Source organism: Fringilla coelebs (assembly GCF_963513975.1).
Source record: "Fringilla coelebs genome assembly, chromosome: Z".
NCBI classification, from domain to species: Eukaryota; Metazoa; Chordata; class Aves; order Passeriformes; family Fringillidae; genus Fringilla; species Fringilla coelebs.
In genome coordinates, this window is record NC_140031.1 from 32,119,513 (window position 1) to 32,142,170 (window position 22,658).

Sequence of the window (22,658 nt, forward strand, 5' to 3'; positions counted from 1 at the left end):
CTGTTTAAAAGCTTTTCCATGTTTCTACAAAGCAAGTATTTTGTGATCATTACATGTTTTGAAGTTGTTGTTTATATCTACAGTAACTACCATGAGTAGAAGATGACAAAAGAGTCTAGACAGAGAATCTAATACATTTAAACCACTGGAGCAAATGTCCTCCTGGGCCTGTCCTCAGACACGACAGCCAGCACATGAGATTTAAGGAAACTTATTAAGGTAACTTAATGCCCTTTCAAGCTTCACAATCTGGTATCTATCAGTAAGCAATAATATTTAAAGAATAAAGCCAGTTAAAGTCAAGTTGGATCATCAAAACCATTCACTAGCATCTACGGGTCCAAAATACAGAGCTATGTTACTCTATATGTATTTTACACTAAGAATTGCAGAGTGGTGTGTGAAATACTACCAAGATCTTGTTGTTATACATTCTTTTCTAAACCACCATGGTGATCTGACAGAATCTGAACCAAAACTGATCTCAAAAGTAAATATGAGCCTTTGTTGACCCAACTCACTATAAAAAAGGTCCATTTTAGTTAAATTCAATAGGATATAACTAACTGCAACAAAGCACTCAAATCAATGCCAGGCATCTCATCACAGAGCTATAACAATGCCACCTTCCTATCCAAAATAAGGGAGAATGAAACACTGACACAGAGAAATTATGAAAGTGAATATTAACAGCAAAATCAAAAAAAACAGACACAGCTTCCCAGAAGCTTAAACCTTGAGCCATTCATTGCTTCAATACAGTAATGAAAAAAATACAATTAATTCTCTGTTCATAGATAGAGAAAAGTCAGGAAAAACCAGTATGGCATTAGGTTTACAAAAGGCTTTCCCTCAGGCAAACTACTAGCATCATTTTATAACTACAATCAAAGCATTTCAAGAAAGATAAGATGGGAGACTTTCACAAAACATTCTAAGATTTTTTTTTTCAGTTCCTCAGGCACAGTTTTTTAAATAACCATTATCTTTGAAAGAATTTGAGAAAGGGGAGTCTAATCCGGTGAAGAATCCTGCCCAGATACAAAAGAATGTACACATTCACTATGTTCAATATGATGTTAGGTAATAACAAAATTTTTTGTCCCATTAATATTCTCTCTATCATCTTTCATTGACTCTTCTATACAATGCTTATTGCAGATGGAAGCAGTGCCAGCCAGAATAAACTGACATCCTAACTTCTGTTATAAAAAGTGTACCTGTAACACAGCTATAAACAGAGAAGAGACACTCAGGAAGAACAAATCAAAGTTCTGCATGCCAAAAATAAACAACCATGCCCAGCTCAGACATCAACAGAAAACAACAAAACCACTTTCTCATAGAACAAATGAATATTGGATAAATATTCTCATACAGTATTTCAAAGTCACTCTTATCCCTGTCCAAGGAGAGAACAGCAGCCCAAGAGATAAATTACCCAACCACAGACAAACTGCAAGGCAGTCAAGGAAGAATAAGCAATCTTTAACATGAAGAATTCTCAACTTGAACATATCAGGTTCCTGTTTCCTTCTGAGTGTCAAGAAACAACGTTTAATTTTTCTTAGTTCTACACAGATCAGACCTTACTATTCTAGGTAAGATACAGAGGGTCTGGCAATCTGTAAAATACAATCTGCCAAGACCATGGATGTTTTGGCCATGAAGTTCAGTCCAAACCTACTGCTGGGTCTAGAAGTGCTTTAGCAATCTGAGGATATCAGCAGAAGTCCCCCTTTTTATGTGTTTCATGGCATAAAAATGCAATAGAACCCTGGAGAAAAACTAAAACCACTTACAAACAGTATAATGTGTTTTCATCACAGTTTAAGATAAGCGTTACTTTAGCATGAGATCTTACACCAGAGAAGTGTCCATCCCACTTCATTAGGGGAAAACACCTGTGCAGCAGTATATTACAAGATAGAGCAACCTCCACTTGAAAATTCTGCTTAGATTTCGCATAGTGTATGATTTTCCCAATAATGTTAAGTAACTATATTTTTTCACCACGCAAAAATGTCTAGAGCTGTCAGTATGTAACTCAGTTACCAGATTTCCTGGTTTAATTCCTTACAATTTTCACATTTGTTGAGAAATGCTTCATCACATATATCAACCTAATCACACTTCCATTTCACTTGAGGACTTTAACTGTTCTGAAAAATGTGAATGTAGTCAGTGCATATGAAATTATGTCTCCCTGGAATGGTGTGCACACAGTATTCTATTTCTGCATAAGGAGTGCACACAGTATTCTATTTCTGTATAAGGAGTTTCCACAAACACACATGTAAAAAAATTCTACTTACACGGGGATGTTTTCATAGGCATCTTCAAAGTTTTCCTGCAGAAGAAAAGGAGAAGTTTCAATCTAATGTGCATATGTTTTGTAACACAGCAGAAATTTACCATTACCAGATAGCACTTACTTCTGCAACAGACAGTAATCATAGGAATAGTCAAAGACTGTTTGCTAAGCTTTCACTGCAAATCATTATACAGGGAGATTTCCTATGGGCCTACTACATCAGACTACAGCTGAACTAAACAAAAGATCTTCTCCTTTTTAGATTCTAGGCTTCCACCATGTAAGGCACAGAAGGCAACACAGGCTTATGCCTCAGGAGTCTATGCAGCACATGTGACATATTAAGAATGCACTAGCTGAACAGTATAACCTACACATGAAACAAAAGCTGCATATACCTGATATGCAGGTTGGCCCGAGTACATCCAAGAGGTCTGGAATGCATGGCAGCCTGCACATACAGCCAGCTTTCACATTAAAAGCTGTTATGTGAACAGCTTAGTCCGGAAATCTAGAAGTTGGTTTTTTTCCACCTAGATTCAAGGGTCTTTCAACCTATGTTCAAATTTCAAATTGAAATAAAGGAAGAAATGCACAGATGTAAAAATGAGCAGAATAGCTTAGCTCAAAGATCGTTTATTCCTGTATCCAGTGTCCAAAATTGCGCTCTAGAAGTGTGTAGCAACGACGAATGGCTACAGCACTCCCTCACCTACCCCTCTCCACTTCTCACTTTCAAGCCCCTGGCAACTCCGGTATTCAAGGCCTAAATACAGTCTGACCATCTTGTGATTTTCAACAGATCTCTGCTGCAAATACCAGTTTCCCCAATCCCATGCAGACTTTGTTTTATCCATGAGTTATAACATTAATAAGGAATTCCAAGAGCCTGACACCCATTTTGTGCAAAATAAGAATTTCTACTTGAACCTGGCTCCAGCTCCTTTGTTTAACAATTCCTAGTTTTATTTATTCAAAAACATGCTGTAAAAAATCAATTTGTACTACTTACTCTTTCCTTGACACTTAAAATTTTGTAAGCCTTTGTTACATCATCCAACTCACCTCTCTTCTGAGCCAAAGACTGCTACCTTACTCAGTCACTCTTCAATCAGAAACTTTTTTCCTACTTGTAACTGCTAGTTCTGCTCTTTCCTTAAGAAAAACTGGAAGCATGATGGAACAGATTTTTAATACATCCCAGGAAGATACCTGGGATTTCCATAATCCCCATTTCCATACAACCCTTTTCAGTTAGCTGTCCAGAGTCTTAAGATCTCTCTGGAGTCTTCTTTTCTCCAGGCTAAACACCCTCAGCTCCCTCCTCACAGGATTTGTGCTTCAGACCTTTCACCAGTTCCATGTCCTTCTTTATACATGCCACAGCACCACACTGTCTGTCTTGGAATGAGGGGACTAAAGCAGGACACAGAATTTCAAGAGTGGCGTCACCAGAGCCAAGCACAGGGAGAACTTAAAAAAACTCAGAAAAAGACAATTAAAAGAACTCGGAAAAAAGCCAATTAAATGATCGTCCTGATCTGTGGAGAACCCAAGTTTCAAAAAGCTGAATAGAAATTCTGTTACCCATGTCTCACCCCAGACACTGATAAAAGTCACCAGTCTTCTAATAAACACCTTCACCAAAGACTAGTTGCCTCCTTTAGAACTTTCTGGAGACAAAAGAAGAAACTCAGCAGAATAAACAAGTAAAACACACTTATAGCTTTTTGAGCACAATTCCATTTCTCCTAAGAGAACAAACCTGAAAAGCAAAAGTCAATGTACTTTTAACTGTCAAGTACTTAATAAAGAATAGTAATGACTGGAAATTCACATGAAAAAATATCTGTGATGTGAGCCTTTTGCAGGCTCTTTCAAACCTTCATACAAGGGCAGCACCTACATACAGGAAGAAACAGAGAGAGAATTTGCATTCTGTCTTGTTAAATGCCTCCTTTGCCTGGTGGCTTCAAAGTTTAGATTCTTGTCATTGACACTGTTCAAATGGCTGTCCAAACATTTAAAAGCATGAAGTACAACCTTACTGTTTTTCCCCAAACACCAAGGCATATGGAATAGTCACAGACTTTCAAGAGACTCCTCAAAGGTGCTAAAAACATCACTGAAGGCAGCTTCTATGTTAAAAAAAACCAAACAGCAAAACAACAAAAAAACAAAAACACAATCCATAGGTTTCTTGCTGAAGTTTCCCATGTCTTCCTATTCCCACTGCATGCAAAATGGATATCAGAAAGTACTCAAATTGATATCTTGGTCCCATTTCCACAGACTTACACAAGTTTGCAGTTGACTCTACAGACTATGAAAAAAGATGGGGGCAGTGGAAGAGAAGCCCAGCCACTTTCTACTCCATTTCATGCCCATTACAACCAAAAAGTGACATCATCCTAAGGTGTAAAGAAAAGGACTGAAACAGAGGCAACCAGAATAGCTCCTCCCTTATCAAATTCTAGGAGTGATCATATTCCTACCACAAAACAAATGATTTAAAAAGTACTCAGAAAACATTCACTTTTTTTCCAGTAGTCTGTTAAAATCTACTTGTAAATTAAGCCTGTTCAACAAAAAAATTGAGTGAAGTGTTACATAAAATACACAGCATTTTAAAGGCCTAAGGCTGTATTTAATATACAAATGTGGACATGTGCATATGTCAATACAAAAAATCAAGTGATTGATAAAGTTTGTCTAGTCTTCAGAGCACAGAAGGAGACCAAAAACATGGACAGACACATTCTCGTGCCTTCAGTTAAAGCCTAGTAAAGTTTCTATTTTCAAGTGCTCATTGCAGCACTACAAGCTGACACAGCTGAGAAGCCACAACAGTTTCCAGAGGTGCTTGTTCATTTTAGTCTACAGCAAAGCAGGCTATTTAATGCAAGGAAGTGTTTTTACTTAGCACAAATGAAGGCCACTTTCAGGCATTGGCCACGGCAAGTTCCTTCAAGACTGAATGCGACCTCCACACTTTAGCACAGAACACCATTTCCATTATTTACATGGCTGAAGAGACTGAGGTGGATGCAGTCCTTCCTTCATTTCCTTCACCTAATGCCGGTTTGTCTTGCAGCAGGTCCCACAGTTCCTGCTCCAGTATTTCCTTGTTATAACGGTGGCCTGTCCACAGCACAAACACAGAGCAGAAATCTCCAGAAAATATGAACTGTAGTTAAATCCACAAAAAGGACAACAAAGCCTTTTTTCAGACATTCTACTCAGAAAAAGAAATACATAAGCGTGTAAACTAGCACCAAGAGAAACAGTTTGTCAACTATCTTGTTCAATACAAAGCTGGTTAATGCTGCAATCCACAGTGCACTTTTTCCAGAGTATACGTCCATCCAAGAATTTAAAACACATAAATATATGCAAAACTGCCACTAGATGGCATGACTCAGACTCTTCCACAGATACCTGAAAATCATTAGCACAATATTTAGCAAACTAAAGCCGTCTCAAAATCATGTTTCTTGAATTGTCTTTTGTTTTGTTTGTTTGATAATTGCATTATTTCTTTAAACTTTTGTGATGTATCCTCTTCAAGATGCAAGCAGGCTTAAAAACAATTAAGTTTATATAACTCAGAGATACTCAGGGAAGCAAAGAAAGTGAAAATCAGACAGAGATACAAATGGACACAGTGTACTAATGGAGAAAAAGGGGAGAGTTCCTGCACTCAAGCAATGAGAGCAGAAAGCTCTCACAACAGACACTTCACCTCTCAAGCTTCACAAAAGCAGCATGTAAGGAAGGTTCTTCAACTAATATAAGAACATCTACCTACTCTTTTGTTCTAATGCACTGGAAGAAAGGAGAAAACTTCTTGCCTTGCTTATTAGAGATCCTAGCATCAAATGTGAACTCTACTTTCTTCCACATTCATCATAAATCAACTCTAAGGAAATTTCAGACTACATCCCATGACTGCTAAACTGTTGTTTTAAGTTCACTAAATGTTTTATCAAGCTATGCATTTAAACACTGCTCTTTTCCAAGTGAAGCAGGCCAATTTGATCAATCTAAACTATTCCTTTAAAATTCAGGTTTATGATAAGATATGACTACTAAAAAGGGTATGAAGCATCTAGGTTCTCCCCACTGAAAACAAAATTACTTCAAAAAACTAAATCAAATAGTATCTAGATACAGCAGCCACAATTTGGAGTCCAACTGATTGGGCAAAGGAAACAAAGCCTCACTAAAAGCTTTATCTCAAAACCATAAACATAACGTGATAAGGTCCTTATTAATTCAACAGATAAATGAGACCACATAAAGGAATCATGAATTCCTACCCAGCATGTAATACTATTGGCTCTACCACATTACTTGACCTTGTCACAGGTTTATTTTGTCAGTATTAAGAATAGTTTAAAAATTACTTGAAAAACCATAAACTTATCTGTAATACCCTCCTTAGGAAATCCACATATTAAGATATTGCAAAGCATGGGAAGCTATGAAGACAGTTGCGTATTTAGCAAGCATGCACTTCAAGATGCTTTTGTCAAAACTTCTGTTCAAGTATGCATACATCTAACTACATTTTCACTCTTTTGTCTTTTGTAATTCAGTCTCACGCCATCTTTCTTCTCAAAAAAACCATCAAAGCTAGGTGAAAGTGATGCATGGGAAACCCAGTCTCTGGCCTCAGGCATGCTGCCCTACATACTCACTGCCTGCAGCTGCCCATGGAAAGCACAGTTACCAGTTCGGAAGTCGGTGACTGAATTCTAGGTGAAGAGAAAAAGGTTTCACTGAGAGGTCTAAATTTTCTCAACCGAAAAGAAAAAATAACACACCTTTCACTGTGTTCACATTAAAATTATCATTCTGTATGTGGATTCATCCCACAGGACTGAAGAGATTTTAAATAAAACTTAGCTGACAAGCTAAGAAGCAGCTTTCCGAAGTTACAGGAGAGGCTTCCTTTGACCCTGGCTAAAAGTTGGCAGACTCAGCCGAAACAGCACTAGCATATACATTGCATGTGGGAGTATGCATTAAACATCTTTTCCCTTGGTAATACTGAACACAGGAAAAACATGCAACCATGGGAACACAATGGGCGAGGTATAAGAAAAAAATTACCTACAATGCTTATAACATGAACAGAGACTACAAGACCTTCTATATGGTCTTCATTTTGTTATAGATGAGTAATGTTATAGCTGGCTCTCACAATTAAGAGATAGATATTATGTGGATGCTAAAATGTATCGTGATGTTATTGTAATATGCCCTCCCATAGTCCTCTCTCTTTTCAAAACCTTTGAAAATTTTAAAAGTGAGGGTCATTTCTCAAATTTTCAACATTGAAACCAGTTTTCAAACAGCTTCTCTAAGTCAGCAGTCACCACACACTCTAATTTTATTATCAAATGGAATAGAATATAAATATATACACTTTTTCCCCCTCCTTTTTTGTTATGAAATTTTGTGACTGTTTTTTTCTTCTTGGCCTTAGACAGGACTGCATTAAAAATTATTCAAAGAAACTGGTGGCTAAGAATTTTACATTTCAGGTCCACAGAAGTGATAACTTAAAATCACTGCACATTTGAATGTTTCCAAACATTATAGCAATGTGAAAGCTCCTTAGAATATTACTCCAGAACACCAAACAACAGCATGCTATCTCTCCACTCAGTTGACTTGACTGAACGGAGAACTGATAATAGAAGCTGGAAAACAACAAAGAACAGCAACACAACTGGCAAAACTCCCAGTCAAGAAGACCCTTGCCCAGGTGAAGACCCATCCCTGTGATTATATAACTTGTATGGAAATCACTAACTAGAGGGGCTGTACTTGGGAGGTTGCTAAACGCTGAACTGTGTCTAAATAATGGCATGGAAAGCCTGGAAGGGCATGTTTGACTTGTGGAATGCCACTGAGCCCCCAGGATTGTGCAACTCTGAAATAAATAAATAATCAATGTTTCTCTTGCGGAATTATTACCTTGTTGCACATCAGTTGACAATCTGATTTTTGTAGACACCAGTCAAAAGCATCAAATAGCAGAAATTTAGTACTTCACAAAAAAGGATGGAGGTGAACAACAGAGCAACTCATCAGTCTTAAATTACAAAAATTTAGCTTGTAAGACTGCTCAGTCCCAAATAAATACAGTCAGCCATGGAAATTTGGTTTGATTCATCTGCAGTTAAGAGAAGTAGGGTAACACAGCTACACACATCTACAAACTGCAGATAGTACATGTGCAAACTAAAAAAAGAAAAGTAGTTCCAAGAACTTGACTTATGAAACATAAGCTGTTAATATGCAGGAAAGGTGTCCACAAAAATCGGATGGCAGTGGACAGAACAACTGTTGCTTAAATGGGCAGTTGCATGAGAAAACCCAACTCAGGACTGCATATTTTCCCATACATTAGGAAACAGTACCCAGCATTAGGAAAAAATACCCAGCATTACAGCAGGACCCAAAAGCTAATCTGTCACATATCTTCAGCTAATTCATAAAGTATTGTTGTAAAGAATAAGTATTTTGATGAGACAAATAAAATTTAGGTTTCATCTCAAAAATTTAAGATGCATTTCACTTCCTAATATTTCTGTAGAACTGACAATACTCTGCATTATAAAGTGCTTAAAAATCCAAATTTTTTAGCTACTCCTTCATTAAACTTCATAGCAATTTCTTACAGAAAAAAGCAGTCTACTCTATTAACCAGCATAAAATAAAATGGAAGTTAAACTCCATCTTTATGTTTACAGGCAAAAAAACCCAAACATAGAGAAAATCATCATTTCAATGCTGTCTTGGCAGAGAAACAACTTGGGAGAGCAGATGAAGGAAAAGATATCTCCAACTCTTCATCTCTGTCACCTACACATGCTTTATTTGACACTTCGACACCAGATCCTGGTATTAAGAATTAATAGTCTAGGAAGAAAAACAAATGAGTAACACTCAGTTCAAAGGGGAAGGAGATGATGAAGCTCTTACAAAACAGGAAAATTATTTCCCCTTGCCAGAGACAGAAATAGCCTTGAGGCAGCAAGAATGGAATGAAAATGCACAAGTTCTGCTCTACACAGTACAACCAATTTTCATAAGAAAGTAAAAAGTGAAACTAATTTCTCGAAAAGAAAAAATGCACATATTTTTGTGGTTATATATTATTTCAGATTTACTGGTTTGAGCTATAAACATAACTCATCCGCTTTTTAAAAACTCTCAAGATTATTTGCCTAAAATAAGAGTGTTTTTCCAGGGAGCTGAGTGGACAGACAATAGTGGTTGTTTTGGAGAAGCTGCGTTTTCCACTGCAGATGAAGAACTTCAATAGTCAGAAGCCAAAGATCAGACTTGGTAATTCAGACTTACTTATTCACTCTCATCTAAATAGAACATGCCTCATTCAAGACTTGGCTGGGGGTGTTGCTTTAACAAAAAAAAAAAAAAAAACTAAAACCAAACAACAAAAAGAAAACAAGATACCAAATATTACAATGCCAGAAACATATCTACACACCAAGAAGAAATGAGGAACTGGTAAGGTCAAACTCGCTTTTGCTAGAAGTTAGGTTAACTAAAGAGCTGATGAATACTTAGGAATTAAAACAAATTTTGGTGCCATTTAGCTCAAAAATTAGATGTCAGTAACCACAAGAATAAAGGTTTCTCTATTACAGTCTGGAAAGAAGCAGCCTTTTTATGCTGCTGGTCACCCAAAAATTTTCAGAAGATACAAGAAAATTGAGTCTTAAAAAAAAAAAAAAACTACCCTCCATTTTTTACACAGAACAGACATTTGCAATGGAAACAACTGTTATAATTAGGAGCAGCTAATCAACATGTTACCAAAAGTGGACAGTTCCTACCCTGCCTTCAGCTGCATGCAGTCATATGATTCTTAAGACAGCCATACTGTATAAACCAGGGCAGGACCAAGAACAAACCTCAGCCAAAGGAAAGGCAGTCAGATGCGCTAGTCAGGCTAGCTGCATACCAGAGGCAGCCTCAAGATGAAGGTTTTTCTTAACCTACTTGTAAAGATGGGGCACCAGGCAGTCACATTTTAATAAACTGATATCACTCTCACCTGCTGTGAACAACTTCATGAGCTTCTACTGTTTTAAACAGCACTGTTGCCTCATGACTGAAAAGTGGAAATCAGCAGATTCAGTTACACACTCACCAAGTAAAGCATTATGACTATTTTAACTGACATATAAATGGCTGCTGTCAACAGTTATCCATGATCAGATTCATATCCAACATGCTGCACAAGAAAGTAGAACAGAGTTTCAGGTAAAAGTTGGCTAAACACCAAGACAACTTTACTTATTGTTTACAGTGGCACTTTCTTGCTATTCAACCTGCAGTTATTTCTATAAAGGAAGCACTTCTAAGAGGTAGAAGAATAGGGTAGTAGCATAGAACTTCACTGCTGCAATAAAGCATTGATCTTCCTAACTGATCTTTTCTGTCTTCCCACACAAACCTCCTTGGGCACCCCCAAGACCAAAGGAGTGTTCATGTAGCTTCTGTTTGAAAGTGGTACCAGAAAAAAACCCAAACAAAACAAACACAAACAAACAAACCACATACTCAATCAGGAGTTCAACATTCAATACATTTGCACCAAACTGCACTCCTCATAGAAAATCTCTACAAATATTGCATATGATTCTGTTCTTGGTCAACTTCATTACACAAAACTGATTGCCAAGCAATCCTAAACTGAAAGGCAAATACAAACAACCACCTTGTCTGGATACATCTTCTTTTTCCCACTGTAGGAATAGAGATTTGAGAAGAATGCAAAGGCAACTACGGAGCCTGAGAAAACAGAAAGTATACACAAGCATTCTTCTAAAAACAGATACTGCACAAGAAAAAGAACTAAGCTTGTCCTTCCTAGCCATAAGAAAGATTATTCAATCAAATAATTCTTCTTGCAGCAGATAAGCTGTTAAGTATTGCAAGAACTCTGTATTAAGCTCATTAGTTTTTGTAAAATCTTGTACCATCATTCAGTCATGCCACAAAAATTGCATATAACACCACTGAAATCAAAAAGAATTTTAGGATGCTATTTAATATGTTTATAAAGTCAGCAAGAGTTCTACTACATCTTTCCAGTCCTAATAATTCCAGCACTATAACCAGTAAGTTCTTGTTACAGCTGTACTTTCCAAGACACTGGACACAAACATGGATGAGATAACACTGCTGAAAGACTAGTCTGATAAAGCTTTTCCTACTTTCAGCCACACAGCTTAACAATAAACTTTCAGTAAACTTCTGTTGGCTTCCAAATAAGACTATTCTGTTATTTTTAATGTGAAAAAAAGAGGTGGACACAATGTAATTTCAGAGACACAAGCAGAGAGTACTTTCAGACACTAACTGAAGGTAGAGCAGCAGAAACAGAGCAAGTGTTAACTCTCTTAACATAGGCAGTCAAGGCATGAGCACCTTGAAAGTCACTAGCTACACTGCAACTTAAACCAAAAAGCTTGGTCTTTCCCAATCGGGCAAGGTTAGTATTTCCTAGCCAGTGACTTGTAATCTATTCTAGTTCAGAACTGGCTCTCTCTCATGAAGTTTAACTTTCCATGACTCAGTAACATTCACAGAAACTTCAGCTCAGTTCAGTCAAAGGATCACTAGAGAGTATGCTGATAACGAAATGTTATCACTTCAAGAGATAGGGTATCTGTGGATAAGAAGCCAAGATACTTTTTGCCCTCACTTGAGTCAACACAACCTACCAAATAAAATAAAAGTTATATGAAGAGGAAAGAAAAATACGATTGGAAGATCTGTTTAACAAACACCAGAAAACACAGCTCTTCTTGGAGGTGGAGTATCATGCTTCCTGTCTCACAAGGGTGTCTACTTAGCAGTTTCACCTAACCTTTCCACCTTCATTCCCGTACTTCCTGTTTGTGATGTGACTGATAAGGCAGAACATTGCAGTTTTTACTTACACATAACTCACACATATCAGGATGGATTAAACACAAAAACATAGTGAAAGTCAAGCTGCAATTACAATTAAGAGACAGTCTTGACTCAACATAAGAAACAGACACTGTGGAGTCTACTTCCCACTAAAGTAAAATACAGATAGCTAGAGGAAGAGCACATTGTGTTGTCCTGGACTTTACTAAGTAATTTCATATAAAGATGCTTCATACTTACCACTTCCAATAGATGTCTAAAACCTGGAAAAACCCTAATTATGGTTTACCATGTACTTAATATAGACTATGCAGACAAAATCAAATTACAGCTTCCCTAGAGGGCTATTTTGACAGTATTCCAGAATGCTTATACACTACAATGTAATCAACAATCCCATATTAAATCTCATTAATGACACATTACCTTACCACTGGTGATATTAATACATTCCAGAGATGGCCCCAAGCTGGAACAGAACAGGTTTACCTCATATTAAAAACAATCTCCCTGTAACTAATAAAGGCTAGCTTTGCCTATAACTAATAAAAAAAGATGAAAGGGGCATTAAAATGAGTATCTTAGGCTTTAACCTTCTCCTGTCTTCCTCAGGTTAAGTATCTGCTAGACTAAGCAACTGATCACTCATTTGTAAAATGCAAATTTTAACAGCAGTTGCTGCATATTTAGCACCACAAGGTTCTATTTTATAGTGAAAAGCAATTTAAGTTATTTTTCTTAACTGGTTCATTTCCTTTAAAAGAAGATCTTGCTGCAGTAGCAGTAATTCCAGCAACCCTATTTTTGATTAAGTTGTTCTTACTTCAGAACTTCAAAGTCTCTATATTTTCTGATCCATTAGCAGTACTAACTAAAGTAACAGAAGAGACCTTTAGAAATCAACATTATCTAGAGTTAAAAGTGGCTGTAATACAAGATGAAAGCAGCGACTTTTGTCCAGAGCACAACTTGTTCTCTCTGTGCAAGATCAGCTTCCATCTCTTCTGAAAGCTGCTTCACATATTTTCATTAACAGAAAAGCACTGTCTAAAGGTTGTGGCAATTTAACTTCATTACTAGCATAAAATTAACTAATTATTAACTGCTTTATATGCATTCTAGGGAGTTTGTTCTTTCTACCAGAAAAAAAGCCAGACAAACACCTAACACAGAAATGCAGTGTCACATTCAGACCAAATGTCACATTAAATTAAACTAAGCAGAATCAGATCTTGACTTAACCAGCCAGTAAGCTAAAGTGTTAGTTCTTCCTGGGCTACTTATAGGCAAACACAAGAACACATTCTCATTTGAAGTTACAGTAATTCTTACAAGAAAATAAAATAGAAAAATCCTACAAGTAACACAAATATTTCATTAACGTAAAGTAATAATTAGCCTATCAATGTCCCCCTAAATTTTGGTAATGTGCCAAGTGTCAATGTAAGTCTACAGCTTTACTTCTTCAGTCATGACTCCCCCAATGTCTATTCTTCAACCAGTCTATCCCCAAGGAGAGCATGGTATTTCTTTAGGTATTGCAGGACAGCTGCAGGATCCAGAATAGAGACACCAAATGGACTACACAGGTGCACTGAAACCAGCATGCGTTTCCCAGTCGGAAGTTGTAACATTTGACAGACAGTTGTAGTTCCATTCCCCAGCTTGCACACCCCCCATTACAGCCTACTGATGTCATGGGGAATTTATAGCCTTTGAAAATTCTAGCTGGCATGTAATAACAAGGAGAGGATTAATGCACAGTTGTTACCAGATTTGTCACTCCTTCTACCCAAAGGGTCACTTTACCACAAAAGTAAGTTTACAGAACGTCAGTGCCTCTAGGCAGCTATTCAGGCACACACACTCCCTCCTCCTCCTACTCCTGAGTACTCATGGACAATTAGAGCACTGGTGCCTCTACAGCAAGCGTCTCTGGCTCTCATGACTCATACATTGCCAAAAGAAATCCTGCACGACCACACAATGGTTCAATCCAAAGCATTTGAATCTTCCCTTGCACCCTTCTTCCTTCCACCAGCACCCAGAGACAGAGAACAGAAAAAAGCCAAAAATGTTACACGAGGTGTAGAGAAGTTCTTTTAAGTTATGGAAAGGGAAGTATCAGACAGAAAATTTTTCCAGGCTGCCAGGAAACTACTTATGTCACAGCTGATCCCTCCCTATTGCTCGTATCCTTAGCCATTTTCACTTTAGCCCATGCATTATATACTAGCAAGTTTTTATCAATTTGTGAATGCTGTTGCAAAAGGTTTTGAAATTTCACATGGATTTTTTTAATTACTTATTCAGACCACACAAACACTTAAAGGTGAGTATTTTTTAATGTTAGAAAGATACCATTTAAGCCAAATTCTGCAACTAAGAATTCTAAGGTCAAAAGCTACCAGACCTCACATACATAAACTGAAGAGACCAATTGCTATGGTATGATCTACAAAGATACAAACCACAAAACTGATATAAAGTTTACCTTCTCAGCATAAAACTGCTTTATCTCATCTACATCAAAGACCAGACCCAAAACAAAGAAAAAGGATCAGACACAAAACTTTCAGTCAAGGACAAAAGGAGCACGTTACAGAGACAACTACAAAGGCAAGCCCTATATCCTTGGCTGTCATCACAAGATGTAACCTCAGCTTCCCCTTCTTGCTCTCCATATGTCCTCCTAACACCAGAGGACTTCCACAAACATCAAACACAAAGCAACATGTTATGTGGGTTTAAAAAATAAAAAGAAACCAAGCCAAAATATTAACCACACTGGACTTCCGCTTTTTCAATGATGTCAGGCGACTTCCTTTCTCTACGCCACCAGAACACACCCACACAGAAACACTGACAGGAATTCAAGGCAACCGTACAAATCCCATTGGCCAAGTCAAGCTGCTTTTTGTAGAGAAACTAGGTAACACGTGGCCACAAACTGTGTTCCATGTTGCAACTCAAACTATTCAGAGCAAGCACATAAGCCACTTCTACTATGTAATCTCTAGTCTTTGTCCCTATTATGTTTTCTTGACAATTCCTTCGGTTGTCCCCACGCACAGCTACCTGTGATAACACAACTGTAAGATGAACATCCTGGCTAATTCAGCATGAAACCAGTAACTTCAACACATATCCAGTAACTTCTTGCCTACTTTCCCTTACAGACCTGAACATCCTCCTCTTCACTCACACACATTACTACTTAAAATTACAAGCACTTTTACAGTGCTCCAGTGTACAAATTTACAACGAACACTAACTGAGAAAGTAGTTAGGAGGAGTATTTCACAGTAGAACTCTGAACTGCAGAAGAGAATAAATACAGATAATAATGATTTCCAGGAAGACCCTCCTCTGTGGGACCTGATTTGTGACACTGACATGACCCGATATTTCTGTTTCCAGTTCACAAAAAAGAACAAAGCTAGGAAAACCTGCATTTAGTCTGCATTTTCTGTCCAAACATAACTTAATGAACTCAGCAGCTAAAAATTCTACTATTCAAATAAGTAAAATGGACTTTTAAACAACCTACCTTTTTTTTTTTTTTAACTTGGATTTTAAGACTCCTTTGGTGTTACTTGCTGAGAAAAATGTTCACTCTGAAGCTCATACAACTATACAACTTTGGCCATCCCTTCATCTCAGCATGACTTGAAATTACATAGTTCACATTTAGCAGAAGATACAGCACTTTGGCAAAGCACCAAACCAAGTATGCCACCTTCTAGAAGTGAATGGCCAAGAGCTACCCCATATTTTCCAGAGCTATAACCATGTGTGGCACTTTAGTCCAAATGACATTAAAAAACAGACACTGAGCTGCTACTGAATGTCTCTTTCCCAAGGTTTTAAGAAGACTTCACTTAAGCTCAGTAGACCACCCCTTAACAAAGCCAGCTACTTCACTGGTGTCAAGAAGGACTACACAGACAGGTATATTTAATTGGATTTCTCAGAGCTGCATACGTTTTTCCTGCTAAGATTCTCCATCTGAACATGGCACAGATTTAAATATTCATTACTAATATGCTTACACCACCAAGTCTTACCCTAAAATTCTTTCTCTGGTCCCAACCACACACTTAAATTTAGGCAAACCTCTTTGTCTGCAAAGTTTAGTTCCTAAGATTTTCACACTTCTCTTGAAAAGGAACATAATAATTAACATCATCATCATCTATTAACAATAATATAATATTTAGATTAAAATGGCTCAAACACTGCAGAACTACTTTTCAAAATACTTTTCTTGCTGGGAAGAGCCAAAAATGCTGTACTTCATGAAATGTTTAGTTATGCTACAGTTTATCAAAAAAGTCAAAAAGTACCTAAGTTTCACATCCCATATTATATATTACTTTTCTCAAAGTCATTATTTTAAATTGTTTTTGTAATAAATCACTGCTTTCCCAAATTAAGGTGGGAGGGTTTTGTCAAAAATGAGGATTCCTCCAGTTTTTGCATGTTTTTCAGCTCCTTCCAGCCAGCTGAGCTAGAAAAGTCTTGAACATCTGTGTAAGATGCCTCACTCTGCTGGTTTTGGCTGGGGTAGAGTTAAATGTTCTTCACAGTGGCTAGTATAGGGCTGTGTTTTGGATTTGTGCTGAACACAAGAGTTGATACTATAGAGATGTTTCTGTTATTGCTGAGAGGGACATACCCACAGGCTTTTGCTTTTCTGCTTTTTGTATTTCAGTTTGGGGAGGAAGTTAGGGGTGCATGGGAGGGGACACAGCAGGGGCAGGTGACCCAAACGAACTAAAGGGATATTCCAGATCATGTGGCATCATGCTCAATATGTAAAGGGGAGGAAGAGGAAGAAAGTAGGGGAGTCTGTGGAGTGGTGACATTTGTCTTTCCCAGTCACTGTCACCTGTGATGGAGCTCTGCTCACCTGGCAGTGGCTGGACACCTGCCTGCCCAGGGAAGCAGCGAATTAACTCTGGTTTGCTTTGCTTTTGTGCACTGCTTTTGCCTTCCCTATTAAACTACCTTTATCTCAACCCATCAGTTCTCTACCTTTGACCCTTCTGATTCTTTCCCCAATCCCACTGGTGAGGTAGTTAACAAACGGCTGCATGAGCTGTCAGCTGGGCTTAAACCATAATATACACCTAAAAAGAGATGGATTTACCATATCCACAACTGGTAATTCTACCTCTCTACCATATTTCCAGTGGCAAGCTCAGGTTTTGCCACAGGACCTTAGAGTAGCTGTTTAACCTTAAATTACTATACATGCTAAAGAGGAAAAAAAAAAAATATTCTCCAGCCCTGGAAACAGTAAGTTTGCAGAAAAGGGAAAAAACCCCAAAAAAACAGAACCAAAAATAACAATAAAACCCCAAAACCAATAACAAAAAAAAACCCAAAACACTACCAAACAAACAAAAAACCACTAAAACTGAAAAAAACCCCAAAAAACAAAATGACACAGCCACAAAGCCATTAAGTTTAACCAGCTGATTTGGTAACAACAGTCTTAAGGGAGAGAATCCAGATAAAACATCTTCATCTTAATCCATTATTTCTTGGTGAAAATAAAAGCCAGTGTGATACACTCTATCATCACTATAATCCCACTTAGCTCAACTAAAACTAACAGAAATATTTTTTCTTTCCTCTGGCCTACTACTAGTTACAGACAAGTATTCCTACTCACCTACCCAACACTACACTTTTTAGAAGAACCAGTGCTGCCAAGAATTGACACACACACAATTATTTTCAGAAGCAGGTTTTCCACTAACCTCCTCTCTGTTTGGATGACAGAGTGTCCTCGTTCACCCTCCAATAAGAGGATTTCTGGAGAGCAAGAGTGCGTGTGAGGTTGACTTCTGGGGATGATGAGAAATCAGAGGAGTGCTGCACACCCAAACACTGGCTTGCAGAAGTTTATACACCACTCTACTGCAAAGTGAATGCATAAGAGAACTGGAATAAAAGCATGATACATTCACTGCATCACAACAAAAAATACCATTGCTACTAAGATATTAGATTATCTTGCCTTAGTATGTGATAACAGCATTACTTCCTTACTCCAGAATAAGATGACAAGCAAGTCTTAACTCTCTTGATAAGAAAACTTTCCCATTAGCACTTGGTGTTTGGGCATAAGTCCACACGTCTGTGATATTGACTTACTGTTGACTGAGCAGAAACCTTTTTTTTTGAACGTGAAGGGCTTAGAAAAGCAACAGGAATTTTCAGCTCTCACAAATTCTCAGATTTCTGACTATTTAAGCGGACACTTGACTAACTGTGGCACACAGATCTTGGCCATGTCCAGGCACTAATCAGAACACATACTAACAGCAACGTGTGCCCAACTCTTAGACTACTTCTCAAGTCTTTAGCCTCACAGTTTTGCTTCCTTTTCAAAACAAGCACAGTGATCCACCATTTCTGTTCCCTCTAATACTGTTTCTATTAATCCAGAAGAAACAGCATTTGTTAAAATTACTGCCCACCAGATGGGCATGGTGTGCTGTGCTGTATTCCTGCCAGCCTGTTACCAACAACTGTGATCTTATCTCTACCTCCTGTGCTGGTGTCACACGGGAAAAGAAAGCCATACTAGTTGCAATAGCAAGGGAAGTTTCAAGAAAGCCATACTAGTTGCAATAGTGAGGAAAGTTTCAAATATGTCCTTATGGTCAGGCAAGCTATGGGAGATTTACTTAAGACAGGAGGCACAAGATCAGACAGAGGCACAAGATCAGACATGTCTATCACTTACTCCTTTGTTGAGTCATCCTGGTCCATGCTGCTAAATAATGTATAGTCTGCCAAGAAGCAACTAAGTTCCTTTTCTCTTTCAACACACAACCACTTTGCCAAGAGAGGGGCCCAGCAAGAACCTTTATCCAAGCCAAGGCATCAACTTGGCAGTTTCAACATGCTCATCAGGTCTACAGGTTTTCCCAAGCATATCAGCACCAATATGTCAGCAAAAAAAAGGACAAACATTTGCAGAACAAAACGTGTTTACACAAAGTCATAGCTCTCACATGGATTGACTGGAACTACAAGAAGAAAACCATCCCCTTTTAAGCTTATATATGAAACAGAACTGTCTTTCCAGGTAGGTTGTGGAAGAAACAGTTCAGAACTGCCTTAATCTTGAGTTGGGGATGGCTCAACCTTGGCAGTGTTCAAGGCTAGGATGGGCAATGCCTTGAGCAACCTAGTCTAGAGAGAGCTGTCCCTGCCCGGGTGGGAGGGTTGGGTCTAGATGATGTTTCATGTCCATTCAATCCCTTAACATGCTGTGATTCTACAGTGACCAGCAAATTTTTAGCTACAATTACCAAGGCAACTGTACAATTTACAGTTGTAGTGACAGTAACTTCCACTGCTCCAAGAAAAGGCTACATTAAAAAATATTGGATGCTACTTCCCACAACAGAATAGCGCCAGTTCAATATACAAAGAATACCCAAAACCTTAAGAAAAAAGCTAATTCTTCCTTTTGGTAATATTGTTTTCCATTCATATACAAGTAAGCATTTAAGTATCACCACCTCATACTCCTCCTCCAAGAAAAAAAAAAAAACCCACACAAACCCCCCCCCCCCAAAAAAAAAAAATCCCAAAACCAAACCAAAGCTCAGAAAAGAAGTAAAAGCAAAAATTTACTTCCCTTTTAAAATTCACTTCATAGGTATGTAGCTTTCCCCATTTACATCAGGTCTGCCTCCCTAAGAGGCACATGGTGCTTTAATATAGGTATATAATAATAGTGAATATTATTAAATATAAATATTATATTATTATATTTATACATAATAATATTCACTATTACTATATATCTATATTATTATATCATATATTTATTATTATATATATTAAGAAAATTTAATTGGAATACTCCATACTCCTTTTTCCCTCCAGTAAATCAATAAAGACTCAGGGGTTTTACCTAATCAGCTTTCAGATTTGGTCGCAGTCAACCAAGGAATGCAAATGCATGACTCTAGGAAGCAATAAGAAATGGAAAAGCAAAAAAAATGAAAGTAAGTCATCTCAGAACAACATAGGTAGTATAAAATTAGAGTACACATCCTTATTTTGAATATTAGTCACAGGGAAACACAGTGCCTCTCAACAGGTACACCTATAAGTATAGCAAAGTTTTACTTGAACTTAAGAACTTCAGAATCTTGGAAGGAGAGACAACAACCTAATTTCATTTAATAAAAAAGAAATTACTAGTCATATTTAGTTTTCCTAGACGCAGATGTGCTCTGATAGTAGGAGAGACCAACACAGAACCAGGAAAAATGGATGAGCCATATGCCAAAACACAACACTTTGGAAAAAGCAGGCAAGAAGAGTATGAATTTTACATTCTTCAGCTGACTTAAGTGTACTTCTCAAGGAAACAAAATCATACAAGTCAGATGAGGATGTTTAAAAAAAAAAATTACCCTTCAATAGAGAAAGCCCCCCCACTACTGCTCCCCAATTCCATATTTCCAACACATTCTTGATTTTAAGGTGAAAAAGGCCCCGCAATAACTTGCTTCCAGTTTCTCAATGTCTCTGTGGAAATGCAGCTATCACTGTCTCTTACCACTGAAACTGCTGAAGAATCTTCAGCATAAACATGAGTGAGAAAATAGCCAGTGCTGCACATTCTATAATTTATTCTAAAGTGCATTAAAGCTACTGATGTAAAGAAGCATACCACTAGGAAGTTCTTTAATCGTAAGTGCAGCAGCTGCTGCAGCAGTGGATGAAACTCTTGAGTACTTAAACCAAGTACTAACCGGCTTTTGAATTAAAGATGATGTTGGTTTCATTTGAAATTAGCTCTGAAGATAAACTGTCCAGGCTGGTAAAGCCAGCCTATACAGTGTTTATCCCTGCTTGGGCAGTTCAAGAGAGTACAACATGCATCATAAGTCCTTCATTACCTAAATTTTCCTTAATAGCTTAGTTTAGAGATGAGGCACAGATTAGCTGAATTGGCCAAGCTGTCCTTAATACAAGTCATGGCTTGTACCTACAACTAAGCCAGCAACTAAATACCACGCTCTCTCACCCCATCACACCTCACATTCCCCACCCCATACCCCCAGCAGGGCTGTGTTTCAACACCGAGGCAGTCAGTTCCAGGGGTACTTGACACCTCTCCAAGCAAAAGTGAACTGTGGCCTACACTCAGCTGCCAAAGGCATTGAGAAAAATGCACTAACAATATCAGTTGTGGCACCACGTGGCTGCCTTTGAGTCCAGCTGTTATTGAAGTCCCAGCATGTCCAGTACAGCAGCACTCAGAGGTGGCATGACTTCCGTCAGGCCACAAGAGTTCTACTGTCCCTTAGTTCTACTCTCCCTTGGACTTGACTGGGTGACTGTGTCCTGCTGATCACGCCTTGGCTCTGGAGTTGACTGATCAGCTTCTGGGTGAGAATCATGGTCTCTGCTGGTGCTAGGCAGAGACACCAAAGCACCACTGGTACCCTTTAGGCCCTTGAAACGTACTCTCCTGAGGTAGCTTGCGCCAAGGATCCACAGGGCCTCTGGGGCCATCACAGTAAGGTGCTTTTGTCACTCATTCCCAGTCAAACTCACTTCAGCCTCCAACAGTCAGCACTGGGATGATGCCACTCCAAAAGTACAAATGGGTTCTTTATAGCTTGACTCTGCACAGATGTCTTGCTAGAGCCATATACACACATGGGTCCGACATGCTAGGTCATCGGATACAGAGTCTAATAAACATGGTTGCCCCCTCCTCCACCTGGCTGGAGCAGGGTCCCTCCACTCCAGGTCACTAGACTGTTCACTTACGTCATATAAAGAAAATGAGATTAGAATTTCTTTCCAAAAAATTAGGAGTAAGATAAGACCTTCCACTCCGGTAAACTGCCCACTGGAGACTGGAAGAACAACTTTCCTGCCAAAAAAAAACATTTGGGATCGTTTTTCCCTATAACTCAGGTACCAATGCCTCTAGAGTTGAAGGTAGGGTTTCTATCCCAATTTCTCATGTCTGCTCTATGATCCCTCAGATAAAAACACAAAGCAACCCACTGCATCTACCCTCTACATTCTCTCTTTTGAGCAAAGAACACTTACTCTTAATAGCAGAGATACTGGGCGATACAGATGGGGAGTAGGATCTTTTTTTTTTTTTTGTTGAAACTTCTGGAACAGTCCCATTTCTCAACCAATTCTCCCACAGCAAAGTCCATAGGCATTCAGTATTGCCAGAGCTGACAAGCCACTTTGCCCACCACCACTGCCTCTTGTCTCTCCAGCTACCCAGCTTTGTCTCATTACCACCACTAAACTGGCACACAACAATGGCGCACTCCACTCATATTACCACCCCTAATGGTCATGCACACTG

At 38.3% G+C, this 22,658-nt stretch overlaps 1 protein-coding gene across 1 annotated transcript in view; it reads right to left on the minus strand.

Moving 5' to 3' along the window:
- The window catches only part of TTC39B (tetratricopeptide repeat domain 39B), a 73,059-nt gene that overhangs the window by 45,135 nt on the left and 5,266 nt on the right, over positions 1 to 22,658 (minus strand). The window contains exon 2 of the mRNA XM_084224828.1: positions 2,316 to 2,350. Coding sequence (XP_084080954.1) covers positions 2,316 to 2,350 — 35 coding nt within the window. The remainder of the gene's footprint in view (positions 1 to 2,315; positions 2,351 to 22,658) is intronic.